Consider the following 14,211-nt stretch of genomic DNA (forward strand, 5'->3'; position numbering starts at 1 on the left):
TTACCGAAAAATCGAGGGTAAGTTTATTCTCAATTTTACCCACACAAAATTAATATGTATATTATTGTTGTAACTGCCTAAAAATTCTAATTGAACCATTATTCTAGGAGAAACAGAACAAGCAAAATAGGAATTAGGGAAGTGTGGTATTTGAAGACTGCACAGGATTAAAGTGTCATTTTTGAAACTTGAAAGGGATTTGAATATAAAGTTAAAGTAGAAGAGGGGCTTTTTTGTGTATTTTGTTTGTCCCCCATGTTGAAAAAATGCCCTTATCAGTACAGGAGCTTATCCTCTCGCTTAGTTGTGAAGTGGCAGTAGAGTAGAAAAGCAAGAGTTACCTCTTCCTCTTCAGGTCCTACTCTCCTTTCCCTTCTGCTGTGTTTTTTCTTGTGTTTGTGCCCTAAACGTGGATAACGCCCCCAAAAGCTGTGGCTCCTTTTTTTCGGCGTTTCCTCTTTGTTTATTTCAATTTCTTCTTTTTGTAAGTGAATTTGGACTTAAATTGCTGCACAATACGTGTAGTTGCTTAATTACGTTTAAATGTGTGTAATTTCTGGATTTTGTTCCGTAATTTAATTAGTTGGTGTTCAGTTATTTGTATCATGGTTCAGAATTGTGTTCAGTTTTGTCTGATACTTGGCACCAGAATGTACCATGTTACCATTTCTTTGCTATTTCACTCAACAAAATGTAACCTAGAGTTATGCTGAGTTTGGACATTGAAATGGATGATAAAGACAATTACTTTGATGACCCAATTAAAATTCATTGTTTATTAGATAACAGACACTCTATGCTGGTTCCTTATCTATCTACTTTTCAGTTTGGCTTACGGTCTCAGTGAATTGTATTCACCTTCTGAGGCCCTGAGTATTTACATCATAATTGATTCACTTATTTGCTGCTGTATTTGCATACCAGCCAATGTGTTATGTTTCTTTGCTGAGCTGTTTTTGTTTTTCAGTTGTATTGTTGTTCTTTTTCTCTATTCCCTTTTAATCTTTTGATCTCATTCTACTGTCATTTTTGGAGGTGCCACTTTGATTCTCTCGAAAATATGACACTAGTATATCAGGATAATTAACGGTGTATGTTAATTAGGTTATTGGTGTGTTTTATGTTTGTATTTTATGAACTATTTAACATGTCCTTAATTTGTTCTATCTCAATTTCTGTTGATTTCGCGGTCTTTGTTTTCCTTTTCATATTCTCAGTCAGGAAAATACCTGTGTGGTGAAATATCTTGTAAACAACTACTTTCGGAAGCATGATCCCCAGCTTAATTGATATACTATGTCTGCTGATCTAAGGAGGGAGATAGGAAGAATCATTTGAATGTTGAGATAGGAAGAATCTTACAATCCCTAAAGGGAAAAAATGATTTATTGATTTTTCACATAGCAGAATGAGGACGGAATAACAATACAGCTGACTTAGGAGCTGGTTTTTTTGTTGCCACACTTTGTATATTAGTTGAAAGTAACAGTCAATACTTTGCTTCCCTACAGTCTTCATCGTAATATTCTGACATTTTCTTCTAGTTTGTGATTTCACCAGGTTCTTCCCGTGTTTGATATTTATCGAGAATTTGTTTATAATGTCACAGGAAATATGGAGACTTCAACCAGCCATAGTTCTGGCATTATGTGGTTCTTCAAAGACAGAGGTTTTGATGATAAAAGTATTCATGAAATGTTCCAAAAGTGCAAGCGCCTTGAGGGCGTGCAAAGGGAGAAAGCGTCTGAAAACTGGGACTACTTGAGAAGCATAGGCATCCAAGAGAGGAAACTTCCTTCTGTTGTTCGGAAATGTCCCAAAATCCTTATTCTAGGCTTGCATGAGAAACTTGTCCCAATGGTTCACTGTCTTGAAACACTGGGTTCGAAACCAAAGGAAGTTGCTTCTGCCATTACTAAATTTCCGCACATACTCTCTCACAGTGTGGAAGAGAAGCTCTGTCCACTCCTTGCTTTCTTTGAAGCGCTTGGTATAACGGACAAACAACTGGGTAAGATGATACTGCTTAATCCAAGGATTATAAGCTACAGCATAGAACATAAGCTTTCACAGATGGTGGAATTTCTTTCCAGTCTTCATCTATCAAAGGAAGGTATTGGTAAAGTTATAGTGAAGAATCCATATATTATGGGTTATAGCGTAGATAAGCGGCTACGTCCTACTTCAGAGTTTTTGAAATCACTAGGTTTAACAGATATGGATCTGCAGAAAGTGGTAGTTAATTACCCTGAAGTTTTGTGTAGAGACGTGAACAAGATTCTGAAACCAAACCTATCTTACTTGACTTCACGGGGTTTTGGAGTTGGACAGATTGCAGCTGTGGTCACTTGTTATCCTCCTGTTCTGATAAAGAGTGTTACCAACTCTTTAGAGCCAAGGATTAAGTTTCTGATAGATGTTATGGGGAGGCGACTTGATGAAGTTGTTGATTATCCGGACTACTTTAGGCATAGCTTGAAGAAAAGATTAGAGTCGAGGCAAAAACTTGTAACGCAGAAGAACATAAGCTGTACGCTGAGTGAAATGCTGGATTGTAATCAGAAGAAATTCCTATTCAAATTTGGTCTGGTTCAGTGAAAGTAATGACCATGTTCCTTGCCTTTTTCTCGTAGAGTATATAGCTTAGCATTCGGCTTGTATCAATCTAATAGACCTACGGGATGAGTTTTTTGTGCACCTTTTGCGGTCATCTGGGAAATCATTTATTCGCAAATCATTCATATGCTGCTTCTGTAATTGATAGTTTCATCTGTTTAATGCTGCTCTGATAGTGCTTAATAAACACGGAAGGACGAAACAATCTCTCAGGGTTACATAGACTTTGGGATTTGAAATGTAGGTCTCACAATCTACTAGGGGATATGAAACTAATTCTTTTCTTTGGTACTTTACTTTTCATCCCAATTTTCCTTTTGATGTTTTAGGTCAGATATATTGGGAAACAAAATCTGGTATTTCCAGTGTTCAATTTCCAAATGTAATTGCTATATTATCGACTTAATGTAACAGTTAAACGTCAATGATTGTTCTTTTTCTTTCTTTCTTTTTGATACAGGAACATATTCATCTAGGTAAAACAACTTTCTAACTCCTAAAATCTCAATTCTAGATCTTCTTTGTGAAATACATATTTTTGGTTTGTTATCAAAGTTGGAAGTATCTTACGCTGCAGAATCAATTAAAAAATGCTACCAGGAATGCATCAAGATCATTGTTTACATCGACCAAAGTATCACAACACTGGATTTTGCACAATATAGCACAAAGTTGTTTAGAGCGACAGGGATTCAAAGTTCCTTAGCCACTTTTGGAGGGTTCTTTTGGGGAAGAATATGAATTAAATTGTTAGTTTGTTGTTGTTGTCATTCTCAAATGGATGGACAAATTGAGCCGGGAAACCTAACTTTGAGAAATATGTTAGCATTAGGGACAAATATGTTAGCATTTTTTGAGCCGAGGGTCTCCTGGAAACAGCCTCTCTACCCTTTGGGGTAGGGGTAAGGCCTGCGTACATATTACCCTCCCCAGACCCCACTTGTGGGATTATACTGGGTTGTTGTTGTTGTAGTGAAAGATAAGCAAACTGCGTTGGAGGAACAAAATGTAAACTACCAACTATCCACGGCCAAATGAACATCGAAAGAACATCATTGGGCTTTTACAAAATGAAGATCTAGAAAAGACCCTACAGCCCTCTACTTGCAACAAACAAAGCTTCTTAAGCCTAAAACATTGGCAGGAAATATCAAAACCTCCCCCTTAACCGGTCAGATATATAGACACTTATACCTACTGTCATTAGTTGATGGGTAAAATTTGACAGCTTGGAGCAAGATAATACAGCAATCTTACAACACGACGGAGCATCAAGAACCAGAGTTAATTACAGTTTCCTCCTTGGTAATCTCTATTACCACTAGGAAACTTGGGATCTTTGCTGATGCCAAAAAGAAACTTGGATCTCCCAGTCTATGACATGTCCTCATGATAAAGATGAAGTCCCAGCCCAAAACGAGCACAAGCTCGACGAAATGCCATACCTTCTGCCTTCTGCACAGGATCCCCATAACCTGGGTCATCTACTGAAGCAGTGCCAGTTGATTCCCGATATATCTAGTCAAAACAGTAAGAGAGACGGAGCAAGAAATTTAAAATCATATACTCTATCATCTTCTTTGATAAGCTAAAAACTCTGATATAAATGAAATACAAGCAAGCTAGAAAACTAGGTAGCAAGCAGCTGAATGTACAGAACTGAGGCATCTATTTGTTGAGGTTTGCTCCTAGTTGTTACATGCAGTGGCATCTTATAAGTATTTCATCATGGATAACATGTCACCTGTTATCATCCATACCCCAATAGACGAAGAAATGGAATTCAAGAAAAACAATCACAATTCTGATATCAGCTACAAGCCTGTTGAAATTAAAGGGACATCACAACAAAGTAAAAGTTGCCATGCCGCTGAGATACAAAGTGCAGTAAATAATAAGCACCAGGCGCCCTTCTACTTAAGTAAGATTAGCTATTCTATGCTTAAACGGGCATCAGCTATTATGCAATGGACAAAACTGAAGTAGCTTAGACTCAAACCAAAAAGGTGTCCTTGTAGTTAAGTAAGATTAGCTACTCTATGCTTACATAAAATTAGCAATTATGCAATGGACGAAACCAAAGTAACTTAGATTCACACCAAAAAGAATATTTAAGAAGGTAATCTGCTCCGAACATTCTGGACATATTGCATTACATCATTGATTGGTTATTGTATTTCAGAAGGCTTTTTTAGGGTTCTTGCTTAACCCTAAAAAAATTGTCTGCTAAAAAAACTTAAATACCACTTAACGAAAAAGAAAAGAATTATCTGCTAATACATCTAATGAAGTCCTTAAAAGCGGAACTAATTTTATGAGAATCACTGGACTTTTCTTTCGCTTTAAAGTTTGTTACATGGTCTATCTGCGGCTTTTTAGGTAGGTCTTCTCAAGTTAAAAGGCAGCACCTCATAAACAATAGCATTGGAAAAACTAATTGATCACATAGATTTGCCCCAGAAAAAGATTGCAAAAATGATATATACAGCAGCTAGTTATGACTACACAAAAAACACCTTAATTATAGAAACAAGTTGTGAAGCAAGTAACAAAGACAGCAATACCTCTGCATCAGTCCCATATAGTGTTACACGGTAAACAACTGAAACTGACTTGCCATCAGATGAGTAAGTGATGCTACGAACTTCACCAGACCATTCTGATTTGTCAACAAATTTGATTGTCAACTGGCTGACTAAATTAAAAAAAGTTTTAATTCTCAGAAAAGGAAAAAACAGAAGGATCTTTGACATACCCGGAGCATGTAAGTTCAGAATCCTATTCACAATATGCCTGCAAAGATTCAAAAGTCACAAAGAGTAATCAATTTTCTTTATATCGTAAAAAGCAAAAGAAACAATAGAACACACTATTCCAGAAAAGTGTTAACATGTCAGATCCAGAAATGATTGAAGGCTCACATCAATATAAAACGTAAAAAATATGCTCCGCTGTACAATTTTACAAATGCACTTATGTCCACATATTTCAAAATCAACTGAGCTACGAAATTGACCAAGCAGAATCTTGGTGAAACAAAGATGACCACCCAAATTGATGCTTTGGTGCACTTGGTATGAAGGACAATGTATTTCATAGAAAATATTTTATCTGGGAAATCATTTTAAGGTCCATTTCCCCTGTTTGGTTGAGTATAGAAGTATGTACTAACATATAGTAATCGAATAAAGAGTTTTACACGATAAAATGATACTCCCTCCGTTTCAATTTATGTGAACCTATTTCCTTTTTAGTCCGTGCCAAAAAGAATGACCTCTTTCCCTATTTGGAAACAATTTACCTTTATGCAATGATTTATAGCCACACAAAATATATGTGCTTCATTTTACACCACAAGTTCAAAAGTCTTCTCTCTTTTCTTAAACTTCGTGCCCAGTCAAATGGGTTCACATAAACTGAAACGGAGGGAGTAGTATTTTGGTGATATTTTTGAGTTTAAGAAATTGACAATAATTTCTAAGCGTTGATTGAAGTTAGTGATAAAAAGTAAATTTTGGGATGTTCCCAAAGGAAAATAAGTTCCTTCCTGAACATAAGTCATTTCTCCTTTATGAGGAAACATTTTCCTTGAAAAAAAAGTTATTCATATTTCAATGGAGACAAATACATGAAAATGGCATCATTAAGGATAACTTTCTTCGCAAATTATTTGTTGCCAAGCCAAACACACTCAAAATGGCTAACTAGCACGTCAAACAAGTCTCTGCCAGATCATATTAACAGTTGACTAGTGCTTTGAAGAACATAGAACAGTCTAATTGAAAGGTGTTCTATAAATTCTGTTTAATGTTTGTGAATCCTCAAAGGTGAAGAAAGACAGAATTATTGAGTATACTTTTTCGAAAAATAAAAACAAGAATTTTCGAGTTATTAATTGTCCCACAAGGATCGAGCAAAGGCTTCCGAAGAGGTCTACAAAGGTCTTGGGCCGTTCCACCCATTGCCTTAAAGTTTTGGTTGGAAGCTCAAATGTTTTCATAAGAGTTGAATTTAGCTCCTTTTAGCAGGAGCTGCACTATCATAGTTCCTCTAAACTAGAGGAGGCAGTTGACGAATCGAACACATATTACATTGCATAAAAATAAATTTATCTCCGGTTCATTGTCCTCTTTTGCATTAATTAATGTAACAAAAACACAGCTTATAATCAAACAGAAAAATGTGTCCATCTACCATTTAGGTTAGCCAAGAAAATGCCTGACCAAAATATTTGGTTGAGCATCAAAATTAATTTATAGGACAAGGAATCTATTCTGGATGTTCTCTGCGTAAGAAGGATATGCTAGGGAGTTGGTTGACGCCTTGGGAGTACCTATTAACTGAAGGGTGGCTCTACATGAACACGGGCAAAGTGGTGTAGACGTGAATGCTCCTGGTTTTATTGAACAAAGTACTCTTAAGGCAAACAGACACAGGACAAGTTGTCAATCAATAGAGTCAAACTAGAATTTTCAAGTGAGTATAACCCTACAAGGTTTTGTCCCCCAACTTTGATAAGAGGGCAACACATGATTTTTGGTTAGGCGCGCATCACATGTTCGAACCTTGCCACAAAAAAAGCTTGGTATTTAAGTGGAGAAGAGCAGAGCTGCGGATCCATTGTCAACCGAGCTTCGAACCATGTGCACTGATCCTCTCAGGGATTTCTCCGTTATAAAAAAGAAAACATTACAAGCCTTTTGCCAGACATATGCATCAAAGAAATCACTAAATTTGAAACAAAAATACAGAATTTAGACAAGTTCAAGCAAATGTTGGAGCTCAGTTATGCAAGATATGCCATCAATAACCCTCAACCAAAACCATAACCCCCACACCCAACCCTAAGCAAGTCCGATACAACTAATAAATGCAAAAGGTAAGCGCAAGCAAACAAAAAATTTCCCCTCAAAATCAAACAAACACTAGTAGAGCGCAGAGCAGATTCCGATAAACATTCTAAAAATAAAAGAACCTAGCGTAAATGAGACAGAAAAAAGAAGGCCACCGACCAGGGGATATATTTGAGGGAGAAGCCATTAGGTTCGTGGCGAAACTTGATGAGGGAATCAGGGACCTTCTTGTTCAGCTCTTTGAGTATCTCAGAAAGTGGTCGGCTGATTCCTGAAGTTGGGACATCGTACTCCGGGGTTTCCCTGTCGCAATCAGACATCATTTTCTTTCTGTCTTTGTCTTTGACTGCCCGATTAGAAGAGGGCTTGGCAGAGAAAGAGCGCTGGCAAAATCGGACTCTGTTCAACACAGAAGAAGAGGTTGAATGCAATGAAGAAAAGGCCATGACTTTCCCGCTTCCTTAGTTCGCTCTGGTGTGTGCCACAATACTCCCACAGAACCCTCTAATAACCGGCAAGTTTTTTGGGACAAAAGTACTTTTCTTTTCTTTTTTTACCAAAAGTATTTTTGGCAAAAAATTGAGGTATTTGGTCAGGCTTTTGGAAGGAACAAAAGTACTTTTGAGCAGAAGCAGAGGCAGAAAAAAATAGTTTATCTTCAAAAACACTTTTTTGAAAAGCACTTTTGAGAAAAATACTTTTTTAAAGTTTGACTAAATATTAATTGCTATTGAGAAGTGCTTTTCAAACTAATTAGCCAAACACAAACTGCTTCTTACCAAAAATACTTTTGAGAAAGCACTTTTGAAAAAAATACTTCTCAAAATAAGCTGATTTTTGCAGCTTGGCCAAACGGGCTATAAAACTCCATTGCCGCTTTTAAAAGGGTTTATTTATTGGAAAATGAGCAAATGGCACAAAGCTCCTCTATTTTCCAAAAGGAGCAAAATATTCTCTTCAATTTGATATTCTCTTAAAGGATTTGCTAATAAGTTTTTTTTAATAAAATTAATTAATTACTTAGAAGAGTTTAATATTAGAAAGTGTATATCAATTAAATTATAATTTTTAGCATTAACGAAAAATAGGTTTAAGAATCTACTATAAAAAATAAGCTTAACATCGTAAACTATAAGAGAAGTTAGTGTTATGAAGCAAAACTTGGATTATCCCTTAAAATAGTATAATAAATATTGAATTCTAGCAAAAGGATTCAGAAAAAATATAACAATGACACATTTGAGATTTGAACCTATGACTCAAAGTGCTATTAAACCCCCTTTATCTCTACACTAGAAGTTTCTCTATCAAGGGAATTCAACCATCTCTATATATACAAAAAATAATTTAATTATACCTTATTTACGCAATTTAATTTCTCAACAATGGGGAATCAATTTACAGTAGTTGGCTCTGCCCTAATATATTCACCTCCATTTTGGGTGATCGACAAGAATGCCCCAATAAGGGGCTAGTATTTAAATATTATTTTTATTTTTAAATGTATTTAAAAAGTAACCGTAGGATCCGCGCAATTTTTTAGGGATTTATCTACCGGATCAGTAGACTTTATGCTATATTTACTCTACTTATATTGTTACTGTTCACAAACTCTACCAGATTGGCATAAATTTTGTGCTTTTTCAATTGTTTACCAAACTCATCCAAATTGGCATAACTTTGTATTATCTGCAATCGACCTATCTATTTAATTGTTCATCAAAGTCTATTCGATTGCAATAATTTTATATGTTAATCAACAAAATGTTATTCGAATTTGTAAGTTCAATTTCGATCAAACCATCCCAACTCTGCTCTAAAGGAGCTTAAATTTAAAACAAAGCCTCAAAATGCCAACACAAATGATCATCAATCACTAATTTAGTCAAATAACACCAAATGAAGAAGACCCATTTTGTCTTCTTCAATAATTTCAAGAACCAACAATAGAGTTTTGAGATCTTTAAAGTAAATCACAAATTAGTGTTTAAACGGGATGTTTAAATATAAATGATCAACACTTAGACGATTTTAACAGTATTAACCATTAACTTCGAATTTCAAACCCAAATAAGAATTTTAAGCCTCTAAATTTGAAATTATGGTATGCTTGGTAAAGCAAGAATTAAAGGAGAAAAAAGGCGGAATCCATTTATTAAATACCGCTAATTAGGAGAACACTCAGCTAAGAGAAGTCTCATTGGAGATACTCCGTATAATTTTTTGATTATTCAAGTTGGAATCATCAAAATGGACTTGCCCGTGAGATCGTCCTAGCCCTACTCGCATTGGAGTAGGATTAAGCTAAGAGTTTTTAAGCGGGAGAAATTCAAAAATAGTCAGATTTACAAGTGGTCATTCAAAAATAACCACAGTAAATTCAAAAGTAATCGAAATTTAGCAACTTTTCATGTAAAGATAAATCTGAACAAAAACACTACTCAAAATCCGAAAAATACTCTAGTATAATATACTGGAATTCCAGTATAATATTGTTACGCCCCGCAGTATTACGTCGATATTATGCTCTGCAGTAATATATTACGATGATGTTACCCTCTGCAGTATTAAGTTACGACAGTATTGCACCCAGCAGTATTGCATTACGATGATGTTACGCTTCGCAGTATTAAGTTACGACAGTGTTGCACCCAGTAGTATTACATTACGGTGATGTCATGCTTCGCAGTATTAAGTTACGACGATGTTGCACCCTGAAATATTGTACATTAGATTTGTTGTAAGGTAATTGACATTAGTCCAAAGAAAAGATTATTTGGAGATTATAAGGATTATGCTATTTCAAGCAAATAATAAGTAAATTCGTAAAGGTGAAAGGGGAAGCAAGTCAAAGAAAACGAATTTTCGTCCAAATTTGGCATGTTGGGATAAAATACGGCTCGAGCTAAAATACTCGGTATTTATGGACTAGTATCATACAAGGTACCACATGACCATAATAGTAAAGTGTATAAGGTATGTGAAAAGTGAGTAATATTTTAAGTAAGTGTGAATAATTCTCAATTTTACGGGTAATTGATTAATTATAGGGTAACGAAATATTACCTAATTAACTGGGGATATATTTGGATAAGATTAATCCCTTCCCCACAAAAACGTGGCAGCCATTAAATTAACCAAACATAAGTGACTAAGAGTCCAATATGCTTAGTTGGCTACCTAAGGTTAGGTGGAAATTTAACAAAACAAGACTTGTTATAAGTCTTATTTTCTATTTGAACAAAGACTTGTCTTCATTTGAACAAAGACTTGGACAACGAAAGTTAGAAACGTTCAATACCAAGTAAGAATCCTATATACCACTTCCTAGTTTCAAATTGCTTCAAAAGCCATAAGCTTAGGTCAATCAAATGCTTCATAAAGTAGAAGTTTGATTCGTTCCAAATAATTCAAAGAACTGGAGCTTGGTTCGTTCAAGGCTTCAAGAACAGAAGCAAAAATTCAATCCGATTTTTGGGGTTCTAAATTCAATCCACGCAGGTTTCCAACAAAAATTGTTAGAATCGTAGCAACGTAAAATTTTGCGATTCCAAAAGAGTACAGTGCAATCTTCAAGAATATTATACGGAGTTTTCCCTACTCCTGGTATGTTAAGGCTATCCCTTCTTTCTTTTGGTATGATCCATACGATACGAACGAAACATGCAAATGCACAAATTCCATAAATGACTCTATTCATAAAAGTATTAGAGATATCTATGTTCTTGAATTTCCATGTGTCATAATATTTTATCATTTGTTCATGGGTCTCAGAAAAATACGAAAGTTGAAAAGAGTTTACTTTATGATATTACTCAAAGGCAAAATGGTCTTATGACATTCAGAAAGATTTTATTAACGTACTTTTCATGCATTGTATTCATGTACATTGACCCGTGACCAGATGGCATTATATACGCGTATATATGTATGTATATATATGTATATGGGATATGAGAACGATTATGGTGTTATATACGTACCACCACCTGATCAGCTGGTATACGTTGATGATTTTGCCCACAAAGGCCGATATGATATGATGGGATGCCCTCAGAGGCTGATGATATTATGAAACATGTACCTATGCACGACATGGCATTCATACACATATGCATGACGCTAAAAGTAATTTATGATTTACAGAGTTATGCAGACTTACAGGTTGAGTCAATTACTCTATATTTCTTCCATATATGTTATGTACTTATTTATGTGCCTTACATACTCGGTACATTTTTCGTATTAACGTCCCTTTTTGCCTTGGGACACTGTGTTTCATGCCCGCAGGTCCCGATAGACAGGTCGAGAGCCCTCCAAGTAGGCTATCAGCTCAGCGGAAGATGTTGGAGCGCTCCATTTGCTTCGGAGTTGCTTGTTTGGTTTATGATTTAGATGTGTATTGTTTGGTATGGCGGGACTTTGTCCCAACCTTTTTGACATTTATGTACTCTTAGAGGCTTGTAGACATATATCGTATGCGTGAAACATTGTACAGCCTTATCGGCCTATGTTTTGAGTTTATAAATGGTTATGTTAGCCTATTTGGCATGCATGTCACGTGTATATGATGATGTAATAAGAAAGATACGTTACGTTGGTACTCAGTTGAGTAAGGTACCGGGTGCCCGTTGCGGCCCATAGGTTTGGGTCGTGACAAAAGTGGTATCAGAGCAGTTCTGTCTTAGAAAGTCTACAAGCCGTGTCTAGTAAAGTCTTGTTTATGGGTGTGTAGTGCTCCACACTTATAAGCATGAGGCTACAGGGCATTTAGGATTGTCACTCTTTCTTCTTACTCTAGATCGTGTGGTAGAGCTCACTTATAAGAATTCAAGTTCTGAAATTCTATTTTATTCATAATAAGACGATACCTACATCCGGAAAGAAGGTTGGAAAGAGAGATAGTTGTGGAAGAGCTGAGTTAGATGAATTGGATTTTTGTATGATGCCTACGATAAGTAAATGTGAGGTCTTTAGCAGGTCATGGGTGTACTGAAAGGTGTAAGCTTCCTGATAAGAAGCCTTAAGGCAAGAATGCCTATCTACCTCTATAGTGAGAGGCAATAAGAGATTCAGAAGATAGATACAAGCTTCAACAAGTAAAAGGAGGAAGATGAGAAAAGTACGAGGTACCTAGTTAATGAAGATTATCGGTATTTTCAACTCCGATAGAAAAGTATAAGCATTGTGACTTACCTTCAATAGTAACAGATGTATATAGAATTGGCCACACCCATCTCAGTTATACCTTATTGGGGGCTAACATGTGTAGTTTAAGAAAAGGACAGGATAATAGGATCCGGCTGGGGTTAGGGTAACCCAAAATGGTAAATGGATTGTTTGTGTTAGCTGACATTTCCGAAGGATATTTCAAAAGTTTTAATAGATCTCTTTGTGAGGCACCCAGATGGTGCACTCTAGAATATTACAATTAGATGTGGATAATAGCATGAAAAAAAACACACAGAAGATAGGCACGGAAAGCCTGGAAGGGATAAATATTACCTTAGTGTGGCTCGCGCCTCTAGTAGTGCGAGAATGCTAAGCAACCCGAAGAGCCACTGGATGGAGCAAGGGGAGCTAAAGACAAAAAAATTGTCTTGTTCGAGTTTTCAGAATAAAGTGATAGACATAAATATTAGTGGGAAATAAGAAAAGACTTAATGAAGCAATATGAGTAAGATATGATACATGGATGACAACAGTAGATCGAAAAGATGACAGTATTATAGAGTCTACAGTCAATTAAAGAAAAAGACGAGAGGTGACAGGCCTTGAGATAACAAAAGAGTATAGGCCATAAAGTTATATCCTCATTTTGAGAAATAAGTTCGCAGCTCTAACGTGATTAACAGAAGGAAAAATTAGACCTCTGAGTAATAGAAACCAGTATGGATTGGTGAACAAGATAAATTAAACATGAGTTAGGGACTGAGTGATTTGATAATAGTCGGCATTATGAGAATTTCATATTTCGTTCCGGCGATAGTAGAATAGATAATAGAAGAAGATTCAGGAGATATTTAGAGAATGGTCGTGTAACAATAGTCTCACAACAACATTGTAAGCACTCCAAAGGAAAGTGGCACCTACCGTGGCTAATAAACGGGAAGTAAAAATTAAAAGTAATATTCGAGATCATATGAGTTGCATGAAAACTCTGGCATGTGTGGGCACTAAGATAAGCTAAGTATGGACGCAACAAGGGGGCGGAAAGACCAGAAAAAGTAATAGCTTACGTTGAAAGAAAGATAAGATGGAACAAAAGAAATTATTCGATCAATGATCCATAATTGGTTATGTTATGAACGCACTTAAAGGTTCGAAGTTTTATACATGCATCATATACAGCAGTAGAAGATTCTGGTATATGTTAAAAGAAAGAATTGAGCCTAGGTAATTAATGAAGGATTGTATCATGTATATTCCTCAGCACCCATGAAAGGCTAAACAGAATAACTAATACCATGAACCCCAGATCGGGGGATAATTTAAGCCGACATAAAGGTCGATCAGAAGAAGGAGGAAACTAAAGAGCTACATCACCCAAGTAAATCAGGAGTCTGATTATTGGACTTAGAAAAATTATAGAAGTTGTGCTTGAGAACATGATAGAATCACTCTTAATATCAGATGTTCAAGAGAAATAACACAACAACCATAATCTACAATGGCTCTACAAGGAAGCCAGTTAGAAGAAGTACCAGCCTCATAAGAAGTCAGTACGAAGCTCCCACCAGAT

General features: G+C 36.0%; 2 protein-coding genes across 3 annotated transcripts; one reads left to right on the top strand and one right to left on the bottom strand.

Annotated features, from left to right (window-relative positions):
• Positions 1–248: 248 nt before the first annotated feature.
• On the top strand, positions 249–3,041 carry LOC107830658 (transcription termination factor MTERF6, chloroplastic/mitochondrial-like). Of its 2 annotated transcripts, none has more exons than XM_075254912.1 (2): positions 249–355; positions 1,610–3,041. In XM_075254912.1, exon 2 carries the CDS (start codon positions 1,615–1,617, stop codon positions 2,596–2,598), a length of 984 nt encoding a protein of 327 aa, XP_075111013.1. In that variant the 5' UTR covers positions 249–355; positions 1,610–1,614; the 3' UTR covers positions 2,599–3,041. The 2 variants fall into 2 exon arrangements, with proteins under 2 accessions (XP_075111013.1, XP_075111014.1); XM_075254913.1 differs by having other exon boundaries at positions 350–484.
• A 568-nt stretch (positions 3,042–3,609) lies between these two features.
• Positions 3,610–7,978, bottom strand: LOC107830657 (DNA repair RAD52-like protein 1, mitochondrial). The gene is made up of 4 exons (XM_016658280.2): positions 7,629–7,978; positions 5,372–5,409; positions 5,181–5,275; positions 3,610–4,134 (listed from the first exon to the last, which is right to left on the bottom strand). Exons 1-4 carry the CDS (start codon positions 7,913–7,915, stop codon positions 3,991–3,993), a joined length of 564 nt encoding a protein of 187 aa, XP_016513766.1. The 5' UTR covers positions 7,916–7,978; the 3' UTR covers positions 3,610–3,990.
• Between the last annotated feature and the right edge of the window lie 6,233 nt (positions 7,979–14,211).

Source organism: Nicotiana tabacum, chromosome 6 (assembly GCF_000715075.1).
Source record: "Nicotiana tabacum cultivar K326 chromosome 6, ASM71507v2, whole genome shotgun sequence".
Classification (NCBI taxonomy): domain Eukaryota; kingdom Viridiplantae; phylum Streptophyta; class Magnoliopsida; order Solanales; family Solanaceae; genus Nicotiana; species Nicotiana tabacum.

Coding starts and splice junctions, on each gene's coding strand:
- LOC107830658 (XM_075254912.1), top strand. CDS start 1,615: ATGGAGACTTCAACCAGCCATAGTTCTGGCATTATGTGGTTCTTCAAA.
- LOC107830657 (XM_016658280.2), bottom strand. CDS start 7,915: ATGGCCTTTTCTTCATTGCATTCAACCTCTTCTTCTGTGTTGAACAGA. Junction 5,276..5,371: donor TCTGAACTTACATGCTCCGG/GTATGTCAAAGA, acceptor TTGACAAATCAG/AATGGTCTGGTGAAGTTCGT. Junction 4,135..5,180: donor TATATGGGACTGATGCAGAG/GTATTGCTGTCT, acceptor TGTTTTGACTAG/ATATATCGGGAATCAACTGG.